This window comes from Zeus faber (assembly GCF_960531495.2).
Source record: "Zeus faber genome assembly, chromosome: 5".
NCBI lineage: Eukaryota > Metazoa > Chordata > Actinopteri > Zeiformes > Zeidae > Zeus > Zeus faber.
The window spans coordinates 34661158-34683735 of NC_137192.1; the positions used below are offsets into that span (position 1 = coordinate 34661158).

Sequence of the window (22578 nt, forward strand, 5' to 3'; positions counted from 1 at the left end):
ATGAGAAGGCTAAGTGTGAAAAGTTAGATGGATATCCTTGATTTTTGGAGTGTAAATACTTACTTAACACGGAGCAGGTTGGCAGACTCGTGTGGAGTCTGCCGATGGCACTTCACATTTTGTAACTCAAATAAAAAAATCCAGAAAACTTGAAAATTTAAGTCATAATCTTTTATTTCATGTATGTGTTATTTCTCTGAGGACTGTAACAGATTCCTGAATATTGTACAAATGTAAGATAAAAAGGGATGTGCAGTGAAATTTTATATGCAATTTAAACGGGAACAAAACATTAAAGGGTTAAATTTCTCATTTGTCCTGAAAATTACAATTCTAGAAAATGTTAGGATTTTTTTTTATAGCACTTTGCAGAATGGTTACCAAGGGCTGTGAGGGAATAACTTATTTTTGCATGTCAAAATGAGGATTTTCTCTTGTGGCTATTTGGGGCTTAATAAAATGTAAAGTTGTGTGTTGTACTACTGTGTTGGGCCCCCATAACAGTAAAACGTGTGCAATAATCAAGTCTTAATCAATTTGGTTAACTATTAACTTCATGAAATTCCATTGTCATAATATTGCTTTGTTGAGGGCGGTGTTAAACATTTTATCGAGCTCATCAATATCCAGATCATTTCATAATATTAAAAAGGTGGCAGATCGCTATAGATGACTTATCAATGAGTAGCTCCGCATTCACCTTTTAAAATGGCTTGATTCACATTCAACCCATGATAAAAGTGCAGTATAGTATTCATTCAAATAATGGGGAAATCCTTATAAATATACGAATTTCAATACTGAAACCGTAAATCCTACTCACAACTGACCTCGAAACTATATCTATGGATTGTATGGCTGTCTTCTGGTGCCACAATAGTAGAGCAGTACCCACAGCACCTCGTCATACAGTAGTACCTTAAATATAAAAACAAACCATATTCAGGCTTCTATCTAGAATTTGACGTGGAAAAAGAAGCAAGAAGCATAATGTGGAAAAATCGGACAAGGGTTTAAAATAAAAAATAGGCGCCATGATCTCGTCTTCTAGTGCTTCAGATCAACACTTGTGCCAAACAGGGCGACCAGCTGCTCTTCATACTGGCTGATGTTCCTCTGCAGAATCTCTTTGCAGGAGCCAAGCAGACGCTCGAAGGCTTGGACGTCTATTACTGAGAGACAACATGACACAACATGACAACACATGACGTTATGAGACAACATGAGACAACATGACAACACATGAGACATGGGACACAGCGTTATTCCCCCCTCCCGCCTCCCGCCTCCCGCCTCCCGCATGACGGTGAAGCCTGAGCTTCTGTCTCTCGTCGACTTTTACAGCAGATGGTGCCAGAGTGGGGGGTGGGCCTGGTGGTGCGACGGCCCCAGCAATACTCTCTCCCAGATCAGATGAGGTGACGTCGATGTTGTTCAACAAACTTCACATTTATAGATCACATTACAGACTGTTCCCTCGCTGCCCGTCTCCTCGGTGCCTCGGGCCGTCAACCCCGGGTGGGGCCGCATCGTCACTGCAGCTCGCCAAACGTCCGACACGGGCCTCATCAAAGAGCTGCCGCGCACGAGAGCGTGTTTCGGCTTCAACCGAAATATACAAATACACGTCCAATTTCCAAACCTTAATTAAATGTGTTCAACGGCCTTTTTTTTTTTTTGTTTCCCCCCAAAACAGAAGCTCCCAACATCGTCTGACTCGCTCTATATGTGTGATACTGGGGCCAAAAAAGGTCTCAAACCAGGCATCACGTACACCCGTGAGGGACCGGAAACAGGAAGCTGTACCGCTTCATTTACTTACAATTACTTCAATTACTACTTACATCTACTACAATTACTTAGCACTATTTAGCAGTATTTATTGTTACACTAATGTCTCTGTCGCAATGTAGCTTGAATGTTATTCTCCCTTGTAAGTTGCTTTGGATTAAAGCGTCTGATAAATGACTGAATGTAAATGTGAATGTAAATGTTCATTGGTGCAACAGCATAATCTGTGCGTTCAGTGTGGAACGGGCTCAGAGAAGCTCAAACCAAACCAAAGTCAAGTGAATCATACCGACCCATGCATTTAGCGTCCCCCACGGCGTAAACGGACGCCGCCCGCGGTTTGTTGGTGACCAGCGCCAGCTCCCCGAAATACTGGCCCCTGCCGCAGCGTGCAAGCTCAACCTCCGTGGTATCAGCCTGCCCTGCCGTGGTCTGACACACACACACACACACACACACACACACACACACACACACACACACACACACACACACACACACACACACACACACACACACACACACACACACACACACACACACACACACACACACACACACACACCTGTAAGTGCATTCCCAGACAAAAAAATCAAGACGAATCCAAATATATTGAAGGAAGGGGGCAGTTCCCAACAACAGTCAAACGTTGTACGACAAGACGACCGACGTACTTTGTTTTTTATCATGATCTTCACTTCCCCCGATTCCACAATGTAGAAACAGTCGGCCGTCTCACCCTGCGGGCAAACAAAGGAGCTGAAAACACCACGTCCGCCGTCCGCTTTCGCCACCAAAACATCAAAACACGACAGGAATGTAAAAAAACCCAAAAAAAACAAAACATGAAAATACCTGCGTTATTATACGTTCTCCGTCTCTGAACACTTTGGCCCCCAACACGTCGACGATCTTCATTCTCTCAGAAAGCTTGAGGAAAAGGTCAAAACAAAGTCGGAAAAACATGTGGAGGGATCGGGCCCGGGGCCACCGCGAGGCCCCAGCCTTGGCTTTGAAACACCAACCTCGAGCGACTTGAGCAGCGGAACGCAGTCGATGAAGGCCTCGTACGTCCTCCTCTTCTTTGCGTTATTTCGCACAATGAGCCTGTGGAAGGTCGCTCGATCCTGAAGGAGGCAACCTCAGGTCACAGCCGCTCTGGCTTTCAGTTCTATTTTTCATTTTTTAAATTTAAATTCACATTCCTTTCCACTTCATACAATGAGTTTGTGACACACACATACATATATACAGTATATAGATATATATATATATATATATACACACACACATATCTATCTATCTATATATACACATACACACACACTATATATTTATATATACACACATATATATATGTATATATATACACACATATATATGTGCACACACACACACACACACACACACACACACACACTTTTGACGACAGTGAAAAGCCCTGTGAGTGGTGAGCTTAGGGTTAGTGCCGTCGGCCCCGGGGCGGCAGGTACTCACCAGGCCCCACAAGGCGCCTTCCTCAGTTGCAATGATGGTCGCGGCTCGTGGGGTGTTGTACATGAGGGCCAGCTCCCCGAAGCTCCCCTTGTTGTCATACTGCCCCACACAGAGACCCGCCCCGTCTGTCTGCACGTATATATCAAACACGCCCCTGGGAACGAGGAGACAGGGAGGACAGCTTGGAGGTGTTAAGGGGGGGGGGGGGGGGGGGGGTTGAAATAGAAACGTCCGCTCCCCGAAACCGGATTCACGCCGAGCGTCACCTCTCGATGACATAAAAGTTGTCTCCGTCGTCCCCCTGGTCGATGATGTGCTCCTGCGGCTCCACCAGCACCTCAAACATTCCGTCCAGCACCTCAGAGAACTGCTCCTGCGGGACAGCGCCTCCGCGGTCAGGACGGCGCCCGAGCGGGAAACAACAAGACAACAAGACGTGACGCCGCGTCGGGCCTTCCGGGCGAACGCTCCTCGTACCTGCTCCAGGGTTTTGAACAGCAGGATGTCCTTGCAGGCGTCCTGAAGCCGCCGCCGCTGCTCGTCGGTTTTGGGGTGCACCACGCGGGGCTCCGGGCCGTCCTCGTCGTCCTCGTCGTCCTCGTCGGGGTCGTAAGCCTCGGCGCAAACTGCAGCGGTGCAGAGCGGGACCGACAACGCGGCTTGAGAATCACTGAAAACTCGCAGCGCCGGGAAGACGCCAAGCGGTCAAAAAGGGACGATTCGTCGTCGTCCCGCGTACGTACCCGACTTCCTGCGGCTGTATTTGCTGCTGGTCGACCCTGCGGACACAGAACGGGACGGAGGTGAAGCCTCCCACGACCACTGGGCCGCGCCGCCCAAGTCCCTCCAGCGTTCCCACGCTACGGACGCATCCTTCAAACGCGGCGCCGCTCGTACTCACCGGCGGTGGCGGCGTCCTCCTCGGCGGGCCTGCGTGGCCGCGGCGCGTCAAAGGTCACCCCCTGGCAGCCTGCGCACCTCTTGTTGTTCTGGTCGTTCCTCTGCTGCTCCCAGACGTGCGTGAAGTGCTGCACCGCAAACTCGGCCAGGCTGGGCGGCCGGCGGCGCAGGACCTCCACCGTGTAGCCCCGCAGCAGCTCCTTCAGCCCCGCCGGCACGTCGGCGCCACTCATCGCTCCGGCTCCGTCGGGAGGTTCCCGCTTCGAGATTTTTCCCCACCGACGACGCTCAACTTGCACAAACCTATTTCCGGGCTGGACTCAAACGCACCCAAAAAAACAAAAACAAAAACCAGACGCCGGCGGGAAAGTAACTTGTAGAATGAATCTGAAGTGAAACTCAGGAGCGCGGGTCACGAGGAGCGGAAACTTCTGATCACAACCGTCGGGTGAACAGAAGCGAGCGGGGCCGACCCCGGAGCCACGGTGCTGCAGCCTTTGCGTTGATGGTGCGCTGATCGAGTCTGCACCGCCTTTCAGCCCCGCTCCACCGCCCATCCCGCCAGGCATTGATTTATTTATGTAGAGCAGCCCATCGGAAAATATCGACCCGGTCACTGCATCAAATATAATTAAAAGTCCGTCCGGGAACGCGTCGTCATTTTGGGAGTTGATTGGGTAACGCCCCGAAGAACGGACTCAATGAAAGACGGACGCCAAGAGATGCTTTTTGAAGAGGTATTCTGGATTTAATGTTCATCTTGCGTAGAGTAACAACGTGTGAGGCCTGATCCACCGACTGAAGGGTTTAGGAACAACTATGCTGCCGAAATGCACTTTATTCATAGTCAGCGCACGCACACGCACACGCACACACACACACACACACACACACACACACACACACACACACACACACACACACACACACACACACACACAGGAATATGCACCTTTTCCCTGATATGTACACTTGTTTGGATATAATAAAGGCACATGTTCAGTTCACTCCTTTTCCTGATATTAAAAAAAAAAAAAGATTAAAAACTTAAAACGAAAGAGGAGTGAGGACATTCATGTGTACGTGTGCGTGCGTGCGTGCGAACATGTGCACAAACATTAAACGAGGCCAGCGGTCCCCCTGCCGGAGTCCGGGCTCAAGTTCCTGAAATATCAGTGAGCAGAGGAGGCGGAGCATGTGGAGCTTGCACTGACACTTTCAACACAATGGATTTGAGCTGTGGGTGAGAAACATAACTGATAGTGTGTTGGGGCCCCCCACTGAGTTTGCTTTTGCAGATACGGGAACAGGCGCGCGCGCCGGGGCATGGAGCCCTCATCACAGGCTCGGCACCATCCAGTTCAGGAACTTCATGGCCACCTCGAACCCGAGGAAGCAGGCCTGGAGGGAGACACAAGGAGGGAGGAGCGTCCTTCAAGCACTGACCTCTGAGCATAAGTCATGAATAGGATTCACCGCAATGGAGCGCGCGTCACTCGGGCTGCGTCGTTGGCCGTTACAGTTCTCCCCCCCAATTGTTAACACACTCACACCGGTACGTGAGGCCCGATGACCACAACCTGAACCTGAACGTACCCATCACCTCAACCTGTTCTCCCAAAATGGAAGCACGTGTGCTGCTTGACACCCGGGGCCCCCGTCCTCAAGCACAGCTCTTTCCAAACGTCCGGCACGGCCGTCATGAATGAACTCTCTGGTGTTCACTTGGAACGCCCCGCCCTTCGGGACGCCGCACTTACATTTTGGAGCGATGGATGCCGACGAAGGAGAGAGAGAAAGAGAGAGAGAGAGAGAGCGAGAGAGAGAGAGCGCGAGAGGAGGAGGACGAGGAAAAGCGGGAGCAAGGAGAGCCGGGCTCTCTGAGAGCCGAGGCGCTGTGGTTGAGCGCGCGGCGCGGCGAGGGGGGAGGCGGTGGGTTCACGGCGCCGTCCCAATCGTTCCCCATTTCTTCCCGAAATGAGAATATGTCCGAGACCTACTCTCATGACGGGGTTTTAGTACCGCATATCAGTACAGTACCCAATGATGACTGCTTACAGTACATGTTTCTATTATTTGTTCTGTTTGTAGAACACTTCACACGTCCAACGTTGCTTTTTTTTTGGGATGTGGACGGTACTTTTTTGGGCAAAAATTAAAAGATGTTTTTGTTTGTATTACAGCATGTACAGTACGTGTGTTTCATAGGGATACGTCTCCCGATAATACATTTGTACGAGTGTTTCACATTGAGCACATCAGTGTTCAGCTGGTTCTTAGGAATGTCCCTTCATACAATTGAGGCAAAACTGTGATTGTGACAGATTTCTACATGAAAAAATGAGATTCTCAATGGAAACATAACTGCTAGTGGTGCCACCTGTTTGTATGTCTGTGTTTGGTCCCGTTTTATTTTTATCTGGATGTGCAATAGATGTATTATAAGTAAAACTGACTTCAATATTTGGATTCAGGTCTGAAATGAGTCCAAAAAAATACAGAAATTGCCCAATTGCCACACTGCTTCGCTCCTATTGTTTTAATTAGAGATTCTAGAAACGGATGCAATTTCCATGAATTTGATGGATGGATTTCTCTGTATTCTCTGCTTGAACTTTGCACATCCTGTTCATCTTACCCAAATGTTTGAATTAACATATATTAGTACGACTACCAGAAGTAAAAGTACCAGAAACACTCACTGCATTTGCGGGAAAGGCTCTGAGCATGACAGCGGTGAAGCCCTTGTAGAGCGAGGCCACGCCCTCCTCTCGGATCAGCTCACGTAAAACATCACGGAAGCCATTGGGATACTTTCCCTCAGGAGCTGCGAGGAAGAGTATTTGTCAAATATTAAGTCATTTGCATTTCAACACTGACACATTTTGTAAAATGCCAAGTGTCATGTTATAGGTTTTATGTTATTGAAATGACACATTGCAAATTGTTCATCTGCAACTTCCGCACCTTAAGGTGGATCCAGGAAAACATTATAATACCATATCAGTGCTGTAATACACAGCTGTGCCGTTATTTTTACTGAGATTTGCTAATTGTATGTTGTCTTTTGAAGTGAGGTCGGGCGCAGAGATCTTAAAATGGTTTCGCTTGGGAAAATGAGCGTATGTACATGTATGCGACAGATTCCTCTGGAATCTTGGAATGAGTGGAGCATTGTTGGGACTGAAGGTGCCTGACCTCCTGCTGGCCTCCTAGGAAAACCACGATCCTTCACTGTGTTTTCTCATTTTTGTACTGGGTTTGCCTTCCTCCTCCCTCAATGTGCAGGACTCTAGTGTTTACTTGACTCTTTCTACCTTTGGGCGCCTACTCCTTTTCCTTGTCTATTCCGCTCTGGTCTAGGGGTTGCCATCAAATCATCCAGCGGTATTTGGGACCGTGAAGCTCTTTGGGATGCTAACGGGGATAAAGGCCAATGCAAATATAGTTCCCCGTGTCAGAATCTCAGATCCTACCTGTTTGGAAACGGGACTTGAGAACGTCTGGCGGAATGGCGACGGCCCAGTTAAAGACCCCGGCCATCCCGCCAGCGAAGAGAATACTGGGCACGCTGAGCTCATTGTGGCTGCGGAGAGAGGGCAAAGAATCACAGAGTCACAAAGTCAAGATTCAAGAGGTTATTTGTAACAAACATATACACACGGTCATACATATATGCATAAGCTCATAAGCTAAAATAATAAAATAAGTTATTCCCATTTCTACCGCAATGAATATTTTCAATCCATGCAAGACAAACTGCACATAGTCACCTCTTTCCTGCTGGGGTGAGGATATTCTTCAACCACTCGTAGCTCATGAAATACATCCCGCTGGCTGGTACGTCTGAGGAACAAAAAAGAAAACCCCTCGGTGTTATCACAACACTGGTATGTTGCTCCACTGCAGATGTCTACACGCGAGACAGCATCTACCTCTCATGAGGGTCAGTGCCGTTCCTTTGTAAATCCCCCTGATTCCACTCTCCCTGTACAGCTGTTTGGCACAGTCCATGGGCCCCGCGTATTTCACCTTCCCAGATGCCGCCTGGATCTGCACACATCAACACACCTGCCGTGTCACATTGGCAACAGCCGCAGCCCTTCCCTCGCAGCTCTTCTGTCAAACGTCTCAATCAGATCAACTCGGTCAAAGAAAGCCGACGTCATTTGGATCGTTTGTTACATTTATGTTTCTCACACCTGTAGCAGGCATTTGATGCGCTCCCCTGGAGTCATAATGGCCGTGGTGAACACACCGGACAACATTCCTGCAGCAAAGAGCTGCGGATATCTGTAAGAAGGGGAAAAAAAAAAAAAAAAAAAGAAAAAAGATGGATTTGCCCTCCGCGCAACCACGGGGAAAATGTTTTTAACCTTTGAGGATGTGCAACTGAACAGCGCCCTACGTGAGGATATCATCAGGGGTTTTCTGTTGCAATTTCTTGCCGAGGCCAAATCCAAAGAAACAGACGGCAAACATCGGTGTCACCCCAATTATGGGGGCGGCCATGCCTTTATACAGGCCTTTCACACCCTGTAAATGAAGGAGAAGGGAGAGTAAGGAGGGTGCAAGACATTTCTTCAGACATTTTCAACGAAATAAAGACAACGTTTGCCAGAGTAGCATGTTCAGGCTCCACCCCATCCCACCTCTTTACTCAGGGTCTTTTTGAAACAGTCAATAGTGCCGGCATACTGAAGGCTCTCTCCCGGTTTCGGCAGGGGCTGAGTCTGGAGTCGCACCTAAAGAATTGGAACGTTCACGTAAACAGCTGTTATGCATCACAGACGAAACATGAGCAAGATCGTGAAACATTACATTTTGTCCAAAACAACTGACAATAAATCCACCTGTCATCAGTGACAGCCGAGTCATTGTGTCAATATCAACATTATTAGAGTCAGAGTTTAATAATTTGTGTGGCTTTTTATAGAGGGTAAGGGTTCCGGGAGAGATGTGCCGGGATATGGACGTCAGGCATCGTGACAGCAGTGGGGGCCAGAGGTGAGAGGGGTCACAGCGCGTGACTGTGACCCGGCATCCGAATCCTCGTGGCGACGGCGGCACCAGGCGAACCCGCGAGGCTCGAAGGACGGCGGGGGCGAGCGACTGCGGATACGCAGGTCACACAGGTGTCTAGAGAGGACGCGGAGAGAGACCTCCCCCGAGTCACCCGGGCGCAAGGTGCAAGCGACGAGCCGAGCGGGCCCCACGCGGGGTGAGACGCTCGCCACCTTCTCCACAGACTAGGACTGATGCGCAGATAGACACGCAGATCACAGTCGACACCAGTCAGGCTGTGGTGTGCCGAGATGTCACCGGGTTACTTATTAACCCCTCACCTCACCCGCCAGGGGATCATGTAACAAGCATGCATCATATGAATGTGGGTCAAAGGGTCGCAGTAGTCTGTGTGCTGCACCAAAGCCCCCAAAAAACACACAAGACTGAACCGTGCACAGCTGTGGAACACCGGGCTGTAACATATAATCAAGCATAACGTCCACGGTGTCACACCCGCCCACAAGAAAGACTCCTCATTTCCGCGGTGGTTGCAGTGGCTCTGTATTTACACAACAGTGCAAACAGTTCGCTCGCCGCACATTTTAATCGGTGTATACGCCGCAGAGCTTGTTACTTTTATGGTGTCCAGCGGATGGCCGGCGAAGACCAGGCAGACTCCCCCAAAGCCCCCAGCGAAGAAGTTCTTCCCCGGACTTATCGCCTGCTGCTTCGACATAGTTTCTGATCTGTACAAGATAAAATAATAATAATGACAATGATAATGATAATATGGGAACTGAATTAAACTTGCGGTTGAGACGTTGTTTCGCGGCGTCGTTGAGTAGCGAAGTAGGCACGAACCTCCTGGGCCACAGCGCTTTACCGACTCCGCTGTCACCGCCGTCACGGACCTTTCACCCAATTACTCACCCGGACGGTCTTCACCGTGACACCAGCTGGCGGGCCGGCGGCTGGTCCGTCACTTTTTGATGTCCGGGTGGGATTGTCACCCAGAAGAACTTCCACACGTTCACACGCGGCGCGTCCGCGAAGACTTTATTGAATCGCAAGCGTTAAGAAAATACAATTAATATGATGCTCTCTTTCGCAACCATTTGCATTGGGAAAATATAATTTTATTATAATTTTTTTAATTGATTTCAACAGTGGTGGTTCGAAGGGAAAAGTGTGTTTATGGATTGACAACAACTAAGAAGACATTTAACTCTCACACACAATGTAAACGACGACAAAGTCAGTCGGAGACTCTCTCAATATTCCCAAAGATCCAACTCTTTGTAAATACAACCTGCACAGACACCACTTCATTTAAGTTTGTGCAATGTCAAAATGGTGTTTCCAGAAGAAGCCACTGTATGTTAAACACAAACAAACGTTGGAATATGGGAATTTGTTAATTAACCAACGACCGCAAATGCCCCACAACATATATTTGTAGAATGACAAGTTTTTTTCTGTTACAGTATGAAATCATAAGGACAGTCATTAAATATGTTTTGCTTACAAGTGTGCAAAACAACGGCCTCCACCCCATTGATGACTTTCAAGAGAAAAGAAAGCACGAAACATACACACGCGCAGCACGGGAACATGTGGCATTCTGCTCCTTCCTCCCACCGTCCATACATCACAATGCCACGGCTTATTTTGTTTGCAACAACAATCGTATTATTTACTACAGCCTCATTGCAGCAGTTAGTTTTGATATAAATAGAGGAGGGAAACAAAAGGAACAACAATAGAATCTGCTTTAGTCCAAGAGCATGACAATAAAACTGTAAACATTCCCAACGTTTTGTAAGTGATTATTTTCCATGCACAGTTAATAAGCCATCAGCCAGGTTACACTGTTAAAGTGAGTGTTAGGGTAAAATCCGCGCGGGCAGCAGGGACTATACTGGGCCTATTAGAGCCGTGTACTTCTTTATGTAGCAGCATTGCCCTTTTATTAGATAGTGAGTTGCTCAGCTACAGCTTAGCTATAATCACAAGTTTACAGAATATGCTGTTGTAACTAACATGTTTACCATGTTTATTTGATGGTCCATGTCAATTTGAAAGCACAAAGAGCGCGGGGGGGGGGGGGGGGGGGCATGAATACTATGAAAAATGCTCAACGCACACAGCACTCTATTAAGACCTGCATGATTTCCAGACACACGTCTTGTTCCATCCACATCCACCGCCCTGAAGACTTCAGCGCTATTTGATCTCAAATACACCTGAAGTTCTTTTGGCATTCACACTTTTATTTCTGTAAGAGGGGGGAAAACCTTTTCGGAAGTCACTATCACGAGAAGTGTACACGTTAAAGTCAAGGGCTACGCAAAATGCCTGAGCTGCAAAACTATCCCAAAAGATATGTCCTCCCAGCGCAAAGTTGGCACAGAAAACCTGCTCTAAGTTTGTACCTAATGTCAACCCTTTTTGTTAAAAACTTGACTGCGGCAGCTGGCGTGGTAAGAGGAGCAGACCCTGTTGTGGCTAATTCTCACTGATTTGTGGGAACTCCTTGTAGATCTCTTGCACGATGAGCTTGTCCATCTGTTTGGCAGTGGCGCTGCTCTCCTCCTCCCCTGGATCTTCCTCCTCCCCCAGGATGCGCTGCAGCGCCGACCGCAGGTCGGGGAGACGGTGCCGGTGCTCCAGGTAATCCGTGGAGCGCACGATGGAGTGCATGAGGGAGAGGTATTCCATCCGCAACTTCATATAATGAGTAGAGGGGGAGAGAAATAAAAGGGCTCGTGAGACGAAAGCCGGGTGCGTCTGTTTGGCCGACCCACCTCTCTGTCGCCAGCTGGGAACCCAACGTGTGGGCCGTGTGACCACGACTCACCTTGTCGCCCGGGGAGAGGTCAGATATCTGTCGAACGGCAATATCTATCATCACCATCATGTCGGTGCGATAGAAGATGTCCGCGGACTCGCGGTTGGCAAAAACATCTTGAAGAAACTTAAGCACGGAGTGTGGGGCGGGTGGGGTGTGTTTGAAGACACAAACAGGGTCATCTAGAAAGGCAACAGACACACACTGCCTTGAGGCCGAGATCATGTGACGGGGGCTGGTTTATGAGCTTACGCTGATTGAAAACAAAATCATTTAAAAACGTCAAAACAAATGAGCCTTACCGCCTCTGTTTAAAAGCAGGAGTACTTTTTCGGAAAGGACCTTCACATTTTTCTTAATCAGTTCCTGCATAATGACGTTGTTGCTGGGAACTGGGAGACATGAAAAAATAAATAAACACCAAGTGAAACACCAAGCTGAACAACAGAACATCCCAGAACTGTTTAAGCTGCAGCAAATAAGTAACTGTGAAATGGAAGCTCCTCCTCCTCCTCCTCCTCCTCCTCCTCCTCCTCCTCCTCCTCCTCCTCCTCCTCCTCCTCCTCCTCCTCCTCCTCCTCCTCCTCCTCCTCCTCCTCCTCCTCCTCCTCCTCCTCCTCCAGTTGTTCTCACCGGTGTGATGGAGGTTGAAGGCCAGGAGCAGGTTGAGGAAGAGATCGGGAAGCTGCTCGGTGGGGTCAGATGGAAGTCCCTCCTCCACCACGGTCAGAAGGAACGCAACAAACTCAGAATTCAAGTGTTCTGAGAACAGATGAGCAGAAAGCAATTCAACAGGAAAAATAAAAGACTTCCCCTGATTCATTACACTGGTGCAACATTTAATGTACGTTTGCCATCGTGTGGCCTTAAACGAGGCTACAGCACGTGATATGTTCGACAGAACCATATTGAGGATCCTACCATAGTGATGATATGGAACTTGTTCGCCCATGGAGAATATCATGGTCAGCACCAAGGCTGTGTAACACATCTTCTGGTGCTCTGAAGGCAGAGGGAAAATAAACGGTAAATGGCAGCACCTCTGGATACAAATGTTTGAGTAGAGACGGCAACAACAACAGCTCATGGTTACGGGAAGACATCAGACTAAGCAGATTTGTGAAAAGGGCACAGAGAGTAGACGCAGAGGTTTTCACCCTGTGTGTCAGTTTGTAGATCCCGGGCAAGTTCCATGGGCAGGATGGAGTTGAGAAGGGTGGATATGAGGCCGGCGTCCAGACTGCACATCGCTCCAAATACTTTGAGCAGCAGCAGGCGCAAGGAAACACGATGCTCCTGCACAGTCACAAAGAATACACTGGACCTTGACAACTGGTAGAGAACCATAATAATAATAACAACAACAACAACAACAATGATAATGAGAACAATAATAATAATTATAATAATGCTAGCTGTCCGGGTGCAGGGTCACTTGATTACCACCCTAAGCAAACATTTTTCAGGCCTTCTTTGAAACAACTAATGGCTTCAAAGAAAAAATAATGGAAATACTAGGATGACGCCTCACACACGTACGTGAGTCACACCCTGCTACTTCCTGATGTGCATTTTTACACTTCTTAAAAAATAATAATAATAAATCGAAGTACAGTAGCACTTCAACGAACATCAATTTGGTGGCCCTCCAGCCAGTCCAGTGTATCCAATTCAGGTTGAGGCAGGTGGCCACCACTTAACCAATGTTTGTGATTGGCTTTGGGATCACTGGTACATTATTTATCTATTTTGTCTTTGAGTAGAAAAAATTAAGGATTTGTTCGGCCCACTGGCCAGACGAGGCCCTGCGCAGTTTTCTATTCAGCCTTCTGGACGTGTGGAAAAACCAGAGCATGTTTTGGATCCTTAGTATTCGCTGCTAAAAATCCTGCTGGGATTGCATCGTACACCTTGTAAAATGCATTAAAGGAAAAAGGTGTTTTTCATTATCATAGTGGTATTTCTGCTACAGATCGAAGATATCGACTTACCATTTGATAGTATGACACCAGTGACATGACCGGCTCGGAGTGGTTGACTTTACACATCCGTTTACACACCTCTGGATCTGCATCCGTCTGGGGTACAAAGAAGTCATTTTAGCTGCTAATAAAATTACAATATCAACATTATATCAATATCTTTGTCAATCTCTTTATCCCTTATTGGATTTAACTTATCAATAAAAACTGCCATCCTGCTAGCTGACACAACTTTCTTTAAAAGTGGGGGAAAAAAAACAAACAAATAATTGTCTCATGCATCACACCAATATTTTAAGAAGCTCCTCCAGGTAGCATGCGATCAGTGCACGGTCTTCGTGCAGGGCCCAGCTACGCTGCTGCGAATCGTAGCGGTGCCGATCCAGGTCGCTAAAGATGACTTCCAGACGCTGTTCATCGTGACACACCTGCCCCTGCGGCAGCGCGGAACTCAAATCCTAAAGAGACCACGTGACAGTCAGCACTCCAACCTGCTACGACTTGAAATACCGGTGTCAGGGAACCTGCTTATTTGAGCTTCTAACTTCCAGACCAACTCAGAAAGTAAAAACAGCATGCAACGTAGTGTAACCAGAATTTCACAATCCGACAATCTCTAAACTGTCACATCATCAACTACACAATTATTAATGCATGGAATAAAAAACCAGGTAAATGCAAATCAGACTTAGGAAATAAAAAATAAAAAAAAACCTCATCAAAACATCACAAAACACCATCCCTCACTTTCGGAGACGTTGACGTGTGCGTGCTTTCACTGCATTGTATTAACAAGAGCATTAACATTTAGAACATGAACCTGACCTTGCTCTCCACCAGCGACAGTAGCACCATCTCCAGGGCGGAGGAGGCCTGCGGTAAGGCGGTCTGCAGATGGCCCACCACCACCGCGACAGCCACCCGCGACAGCTCGTAACTGAGGCCTGTGTTCCTCCGCACCAACTCAATGAGTTCCGCCCCGGTCGTCATGGGAATGGGCTCGGGCGATGTGGGGCTGCCAGGGGGGCTTTCAGCAACAGAGGGAGGGGCCACGGGCCATTCATTCTCAGGCGGGTCCTCCACAGCAGGCAGCGGGGGGGCGCTGGGTTGGGGAGGCTGCGGCGCCGGGCTCTTCTTGGACGGAGCTGCCTCAGAAGGGGACTCGGGGGGCGCCGCGGCGTCGGCGGGCGGAGGGGGCTTTGCTGTGCGGCTGGGCACGGGGGGAGGAGGGGTGCTGGCCACGCTCGGCAGGCTGACCTCAGAGGAGGCCGAGCCCGAGTCCAAGGAGGCGGTGCTCGTGGAGCGAGAGGGACTGGGGGACGGGGGGAGAGAGGACACTCTGCAGGGGACATCCGGTTCCACTGTCGGGATTACAGACGCAACGGGTTACGACTCGGGTTACGTTTCCCTGTGAACTTTAATGACCTGACCAAGAATAGTGTTTGGGTTGGGAGTCTTTAGGCGCAGCAGGTAACATGAGAAAAGGAATACCTTAAAGACGCACCCAAATGGAATGATGATCGATCGGTTACAACATGTAATAGCAGCATAATGTAAAATAAAATGCAACAATCACGTGGTGTATGTTTGGTTGAGCAATTGCTGCAAAACGCCGCCTTCTCCTCTCTGCTGGTCTTAAGTGACACAAACACTCAAGGGCATCGTGTAAATAAATTCAAAATAAATCTTAAGTGCCGGCTTTCGCACTGACTCCAACCACAGCACTAACTCTCACAGTGCTTTAACTTTCATGGCATAGTGGTTTGTGTTGTGATAAAACCTATGTGGAAAATATATTGGGACGCGTAGCAACACATACAACATCCACTGGTCAGGATTATTGTGAGTTGGCGTTGGTGTAAGTAAGTGAGTAAAGCTTTGTTTACACCTTTCAAGACAAAGTTATAAAAGTGTCGGCTCATAGAGCTCGCGCCGATAATGAATGCGAGGCTCCCCGGGCTCTGACCTGGGCGTCGGCTGCCTTGCTGCTTCTCGGGCGGGGGCGGGGTGACGGGAGCAGCGCGTCGGGGCTGCGGCGGCACCTGCACGACATGACACACGACATGACACACGACAGACGGCGTCAACGTCACATCATCCACGCCGACGGAGGGAACGTGCACTTTACTTCCGCGTAACCGGGTGTAATGTGTACGTCTGTTACATGGTAAAAGCCCGGTTCTCCTTGCATGTTGTCCAGACTTCCCGACATGGGCACGCTGCCCTGGCTCCCATAATCTCGAGTGAGGCCATTTGGCGGCGGCGGGGTTTGGCTCAGAGATATTTCGCTGTTGGAAGACGGGAGGCCTTGCTTCTGACAAGAGGGAACTGGACTCCGTCGAGCGAGCGTCTGCTTTCTGTGATGGATCAACTTCCTGCAACGGATGGATTTAGAAGAAATTGGCAGAGAACAAAAGTGACGCACCCTACCGCAATCAGGCGGCTTAGTGAACGATGTTGACTCAACAAGATGATAACGTGTATTACGGACTCACTGTAGGACATCTCGCTGCTCCAAATTATATTTGCCGCCATTTTTCATGGCCACATTGTGGATGCCTTCGATGGCTCTGTCGATGGACTGCAGCACCTCGTCCTTCTCTGCAGCCTGGTAGAGGGTCGGGGAGTGGAAAGGAGAAGGGGGAGACGAGGTGAAATATTTATTCATGTGGCAGCATGAATAATTCTGAATCTGGAGCAAATCGAAGAACAACATATTTTGGTTTGGGGGCATAAAGGACTCGAGGCGGACAAAAGCCGGGACAGTTATCTAACCGACAGTGAGCAGCCCTTAAATAATGTCACACATTTGATCCTCTGCCTTGCACCGTGGGAAAAAAAAAAAACCAAAACATATAAGATCCCCCCACCTCGAAACTACACAGCCACAAACAAAAAAAAAAAGACATTCCCAGCCGCTGCGCCACTCCAGTGGTTTTATTATGGCAATTAAGTCAGTAAATGCATGTTCTAACTGGTTGCACAGCCCTGCAAACAGAACGTGCCTGGAGCTCACAGCAGGAATAATGTTAATCTGAGACCGCACGACGTGTTACGCAGCGGGACTGCTGCAGTCGTCGGTTCAATGGGATCCGTCCTGTCACGGGGCTGACCCGTGACGCGGCCGGACGGTCAATATCCCCAAATGCGTGGTGCAGTACCCGCCTACCCAACTGATCGCGTTACTTTTTAATTTTTTTTTTTTTTTTTTTATTGCGTTTTTTTGTAAAATCGTAACGATTCCACAGCCGTGTGTTTCCATTCAAATGCGAAGACATAACTGTCACCGGTCATGCAACTTTTAACGTTCTGATGGGCAATGCCGGTAAATGCATATTGTTGACATGGTGGGTTTGGATTATTACACGGTTACAGGCGTTTATCATGTGGCATTCGATCACGGCAGCGGCGTCACTGCCACGAATGAAACCCTAACCCGAGCTGCAGCGACTCAACGTGCGACGGGCGCCTGGAAGGCGACCCCGAGCGCTGAGGCGCGCTCCCGATCCCCGGCCCCTCACCTGGATCTTCTCGATGTACGACGCGGGGACGTACCCGGTCTCCCCGGTGCTGCAGCGGGAGCCGAGCCACCAGTGTTTGTTGCTGCGCTCCAGGATGAGGAAGCTCTCCCCGGCGGCGAAGTGGAGCGAGTTGGCCTCCGCGGATCGGAAGGTGTACAGCGAGCGATACATGTCTCGACCGGCCCCGGGCCCCAGCGGGCGCACTGCGATCTCCGTGCGGCTTCCTCCCCGGTGATCGGCGGCGGAACGTCGCTGCTCCAGGCCCCCGCGTCAGGGCCGATTTAAAGGGAGGATCCGCAGCGTGGCCTGAGCGCCGCGTCTGTTTACGACGCAGGGCCACCCCGCCTCGCACGACTCGTGGACGACTCGGCCGCAGCGAAGTAATGTTTCGGACGACTCGGCAAAAGAGTGAATCTTCGACCCGCGACTGAGCTGCACTTTCATTGCTTTCCACCAAAACAAATAGTTTCGACAGAATACAAGTGTTTTCTCTGTGTGGTTCACACGTTGCATTTATCCACCAACATACTTGCTTTTGCTTGTGTAGATAATTATGCTCGAGGTTTATCACGGGATCCACAGGTTTAATTATTCTGCCTAAACACTTTATTTTATTTTTATTTTTACAGAATTGAATGATTCTGGTGAGAATCACGACAAAGATCCAAACGACTCCCCTGGGTCCCGCCACGAGCCCCCCCCCCCCGGTCACCCACTCGGAATCAAAAGAATGAAGAGTCGGAAAGTTGAATGAGTCGCCAGGAACCGAATCCGAAGAATTGAGTCTAACCGCCCATAACTAATCCTGCCCAATGAACAGCGCAGCGGCGGCCGCGAGACGCCCCCCAGGCACGATAATCGATGCCAGAGGAGAAGCGATGCACTACTTTAAATAACTATACCTCAACGTTGTACCACTCAAGACTGATTGTAGTGAAACACAATACTGTAGTAATATGTGTTAAACCTGCGAGGGTCGATCTTGAAAAAAACCCCAACAAAAAAAACCCCAAAAAAAATGCTCGATAAATCGTTTAACCGGAAGCGTGTCCCCGGTGTAACGGTGTATTCCGTCCCCCGGTGTAACAGCTTTTTCCGCCCCCCCTCCACAGCGACACTCGACCTCCTCGTTTTTCAGCCTGCGCGTCAACATGACCAGCGCGGGGGGCGCAGGGCTCCTCCGCACAGCGGCCCGGGCCGTTGTCCTGCGGGCCCGACCGGCACCGGCTTCCACGAGGTTCGTCCCTTCGGGTTTGAGCGTCACGCGTCCGTCGGTTTCATCACACGCCCTTGTAGCGCTGCTCGCACGCACGCACGCACGCACGCTCTGCGGGTCCCAAGCGCAACGTGTTAAATGAATGGAGAACGTGTTCGAACATGACGTAGATCTATCTGTGAAACTATTTTGACAAGACTTTCATATCGTCTCTGTTTTTATTTATTTTTAATTTCTTCTATTCTTGCACTCAGTTAAATTATATTTTTATTCGGTGTATTTTAATATAGTACAGTAGATATATATATATATATATATATATATATATATATATATATATATATATAGTAATTCATTCAGAAAACAACCTACTTCATGATGTGTGTTTTGTCATGTATGTCATTGCTGCTGCAACACTGTAATTCCCCTTTGGGGGAAAATAAAGTATTTTTTATCTTATCTCATGTTAAAAGCTGTGATGGAAACTTAAATAGATAATACTTAATACATGTGCAGCCTCTTTCCTGTGGAAGGAGACTTCACTTGCTGGTCCTTACAGTAGCTTGTCATAAGGATGAGTTTTACTCTGAAGCATGTACTACATGTTGTGTATTATCTATTTTGGCACATTTTGTTCATTTGAAAAGTCCTCAACAAGCCTCAACAAATGTGAAATCTAAAGGTCTTTTCCCCCACGTTTTCCTTTAGTTTGCATAAAAAACAACAACCCTATGTAATAACAACAATGCTTATTAAGATTAAAAATGAAATACTAATACCGCAGTACAAAATACCATGCTTTGTCTTTTACGATATTGCATTGATGCAAACTAACCAAATCTTTTTCCACGTTTGTTTGTTTTGGGTCCAGTCCCTTTCTGTCTCGTGCTCACAGGCTTGGTCCCAGCGATGATGAGATGTACCAGCGCACCACCGTGTCCGTCATGAAGAAGGAGCCGGGCAGCGGCGCCATGATTTACAGCTACAGTGATCGAGGGTTTAACATCGATGGCAACAAGGTGTACGGGCCTTGTGCTGTGCTGCCTCCTGCTATTCTGCAGTGGAACGTAAGCTCGGGCTCCATGACCGTCATTGTACCAGTAGTCCTTTCTACTTGCTCACTTGATTTATTTTCTGTTTGTGTATTAGCTTACATCGTTGTCCTTCTGCAGGTTGGGACTCATGAAGACATTTCAGAAGAGAGTGTGTCCCTATTCCACATGATTGAACCAAAAATAGGTAAAAGTAAAGAAGTGACGAATAATTACAATATTCACTAAAAAGAAAATGGCTGATGTGAACTGTTTGACTATTGCTTTATGCCTTATATAGAAATTCTGGTACTGGGAACGGGGGCTCGCGTGGAACGAATTAACCCTAAGGTTCTTGCCTTAATGAAGAGCAAAGGGATTGCTGTGGAAGTACAAGACACGGTAATGGCTACAAATCATTGTGCAGTACGATCAACGATCAAAGGTTGGCTTCGCCACGATCCCCGAAAAACAGTTGCTGAAGTCTGATTCGCACCCCCCCCCGTCTCCATCTGTATTCCAGCCCAACGCATGTGCAACCTTCAACTTTCTGACCAGCGAGCGACGGGTGACAGCAGCCGGCCTCATCCCTCCGCCCATCAGCAACGCCCTCGAACTGACAGAAGAATAGTTGTTGTTTTTTTTTAACATCTAAAGGACTGATTGCCGCTGAGCTTCTCATTCACTCGTCATGTTCAGTAAGTATTTATGATAACCACACCTTAGGAAACCGTATTTTGCAATCAAAGTAACTCAACAGGCCTATTAATCTAGCTCTGATATTGGGATACAGCTCACCTGTAAATAATTAATGTCAAGCAATTATATTTTATTATGTAAACATGTTACGATACACAGTTTAATGTATATAAAACTCACACCTTCAAGAATACACCGTGATTTGTGGGCGTATGTGGGAATTGTCCTCTTCTATGTGTGTTGTATCGCTGCTTCAAACGTCTTGGGGCAGATTCTGTATAAACCGTAAGTGCAGCAGTGAGTGCGGTCAGGAGATGTTTCCAAATTGCAAGATGATTTTCTTTTTGTTTTGAATGTGTAAGTAGACCCACTTTGTACATGTATTGTATTGGACAGACACCAGGGTGTGTAGCTGTTGTTTGTGCAGAGCTTTATAGACGCTAAAATATCAGCGTGAAGTAAAGACATTATTACCTTCTGTCCAAGGTGATTATGGCTGCCCTACATTTGCGTAAGTCTTCTAATCTCCCCTCGGTGCTCTGCCGCCAGCGCTGCTGTGCCTCCGGGGCCGGCCATGCGGCGGAGCCTGCCGCACAGTTCGGAAGGATTTGTCCTTCATAGACGTAAGCTTCATGGAGAAGGGCGTCAGGGTGTCCATAAATCCTGCCCGGCATTCATCTCTAATCGTCTCTCAACCAGCACCAGTCAGAGCGGTCGATTCACACATCTTTATTTGACACTCAGATTGAACTGTTTTGCATGTATTTTTCGTGGTACAGAAAAATAGCTTCACAAGTGAAACTGCTATTAATAGTTTGAGGTACAATTTATCAAATGATTAAAAAAAAAGTTATTTTAGTCAAATCTAAATGATGGCTAAGTGTCTTTATAAGGCTTGTCAATTTGGAGTTGGACATGGGGAAGGGTTATGTGGCAGAATATACTAACATCACATCTATAAACACACAAATAATGTTAAATTCAATCCTTTTTTTTTAAGTCAAATCCTTGCTACGCCTGCACATTCACAGTACTCATCCTAAGACATTCACCTCCGGTGTAATTTCCCATAGAGTGTGTATTCACCGTAGGTATTCTGTTGAAATGCAGTATCCAGACCACGAGTAAGTAAAACAAACAAACAAAAATCTCTTCTTCTTGCTACGAGCACAGAGGTTGGGGTTGACTGCTTCAAAAGCACACTGCAGGGTTAGGGTTCCTTTCTGATTGCTTGCTAGAATTACTGTCACACCAAAATTATTCCTCATCTCAGTTTCATCCTAATATCACAACATAAAGCAGCTGAGGGTGCAGACCTTGTGAAGAGACCACAGATGCTTTCCGGCCAATTGCTTCAGGCTTTAGGCTTCATAACAAACACATCGCAGCCCTAGGGGGTGGCACCTTGGACGTTGCCTCCCACCTCACTACACACGACATAACGCCACAGTCAAATATGTCTTTTCAACGTTCTTTTTTTTTCAATTTTGTGGCTGTTGGGCTCATTTTAATTGAAAACAATCCCCCACGGCTTTCAGTCATCGGCGGGGTCTTGGAACGGGTCTGGGGGCATTTGAGCCAAGCAGAGCTCCGAGCCTGTGATTCTGCGATACATGTCTTTGATGTCCTCACACTCGGCCTGGAAGTGGGTCGCAGCGTCGTAGGAGCGGGACACAAATATCTGAGGGAGAAGCCACAGAAGCCATCACGATCGGACAAAGACGGCAGCTGTTTTGTTTCATTTTCCTCCATTTTTACACGAGGGGGGACTTTTACCTGACTCTTCTTTCCATCTTCAGAGGGGACCAGAAGGTTGCTGATGGAAACGAACCTGCGTGACAAACGGACAGCTGTGACCTTCCAGGGGAGGGGACAATATCACTCCCAACGCTCCATACGGGAAAAAAAAGAAAATAATAATAATAATCGAAATGTTTCGGTTTTTCTGTGTCAAGAAGAAAAGTGGGAACGTCAACTCGCTTTTCCATGATGGGTTCCAGAAGCTCCAGCCCCGGCTGCACCTCTTTCTCTGGGTTGCCGGTCTCCACCGTTGTGCTCACGGTGGCAATGTACATCCCGTCTGGGG

At 48.1% G+C, this 22578-nt stretch overlaps 5 protein-coding genes across 5 annotated transcripts in view; 1 reads left to right on the forward strand and 4 right to left on the reverse strand.

Annotated features, from left to right (window-relative positions):
* Window positions 1–22: 22 nt before the first annotated feature.
* prkar2ab (protein kinase, cAMP-dependent, regulatory, type II, alpha, B) lies at window positions 23–4421 on the reverse strand (the record flags this gene model as incomplete). Its single annotated transcript, XM_080001182.1, has 10 exons — window positions 23–1172; window positions 2085–2223; window positions 2466–2531; window positions 2647–2721; window positions 2817–2918; window positions 3289–3442; window positions 3555–3661; window positions 3766–3914; window positions 4032–4067; window positions 4190–4421. The coding sequence occupies 10 exons, from the start codon at window positions 4419–4421 to the stop codon at window positions 1048–1050; spliced, it is 1185 nt and encodes a 394-aa protein (XP_079857308.1). The 3' UTR covers window positions 23–1047.
* Window positions 4422–4911: 490 nt separating this feature from the next.
* On the reverse strand, window positions 4912–10169 carry slc25a20 (solute carrier family 25 member 20). Its single transcript, XM_080001508.1, has 10 exons — window positions 10057–10169; window positions 9830–9941; window positions 8841–8933; window positions 8597–8724; window positions 8391–8481; window positions 8124–8241; window positions 7962–8034; window positions 7665–7774; window positions 6891–7015; window positions 4912–5589 (listed from the first exon to the last, which is right to left on the reverse strand). The coding sequence occupies exons 2-10, from the start codon at window positions 9929–9931 to the stop codon at window positions 5527–5529; spliced, it is 903 nt and encodes a 300-aa protein (XP_079857634.1). The 5' UTR covers window positions 9932–9941; window positions 10057–10169; the 3' UTR covers window positions 4912–5526.
* Window positions 10170–10295: 126 nt separating this feature from the next.
* Window positions 10296–17818, reverse strand: nckipsd (NCK interacting protein with SH3 domain). The gene is made up of 13 exons (XM_080001483.1): window positions 17547–17818; window positions 16521–16633; window positions 16190–16400; window positions 15992–16067; window positions 14851–15386; window positions 14313–14483; window positions 14035–14121; window positions 13201–13339; window positions 12965–13045; window positions 12677–12805; window positions 12346–12435; window positions 12053–12225; window positions 10296–11919 (listed from the first exon to the last, which is right to left on the reverse strand). The coding sequence occupies exons 1-13, from the start codon at window positions 17715–17717 to the stop codon at window positions 11701–11703; spliced, it is 2196 nt and encodes a 731-aa protein (XP_079857609.1). The 5' UTR covers window positions 17718–17818; the 3' UTR covers window positions 10296–11700.
* Window positions 17819–18469: 651 nt separating this feature from the next.
* ndufaf3 (NADH:ubiquinone oxidoreductase complex assembly factor) lies at window positions 18470–20998 on the forward strand. Its single transcript, XM_079999978.1, has 5 exons — window positions 18470–18783; window positions 19634–19829; window positions 19935–20001; window positions 20095–20195; window positions 20317–20998. The coding sequence occupies exons 1-5, from the start codon at window positions 18698–18700 to the stop codon at window positions 20422–20424; spliced, it is 558 nt and encodes a 185-aa protein (XP_079856104.1). The 5' UTR covers window positions 18470–18697; the 3' UTR covers window positions 20425–20998.
* Window positions 20999–22026: 1028 nt separating this feature from the next.
* Window positions 22027–22578, reverse strand: part of LOC307230746 (rab GDP dissociation inhibitor beta) — a gene marked incomplete at both ends in the record, with an annotated part of 3142 nt that continues 2590 nt past the window's right edge. Inside the window, 3 exons of the mRNA XM_080001183.1 lie at window positions 22027–22173; window positions 22269–22323; window positions 22473–22578. The exon at window positions 22473–22578 is cut by the window's right edge and continues 39 nt beyond it. Coding sequence (XP_079857309.1) covers window positions 22027–22173; window positions 22269–22323; window positions 22473–22578 — 308 coding nt within the window. The remainder of the gene's footprint in view (window positions 22174–22268; window positions 22324–22472) is intronic.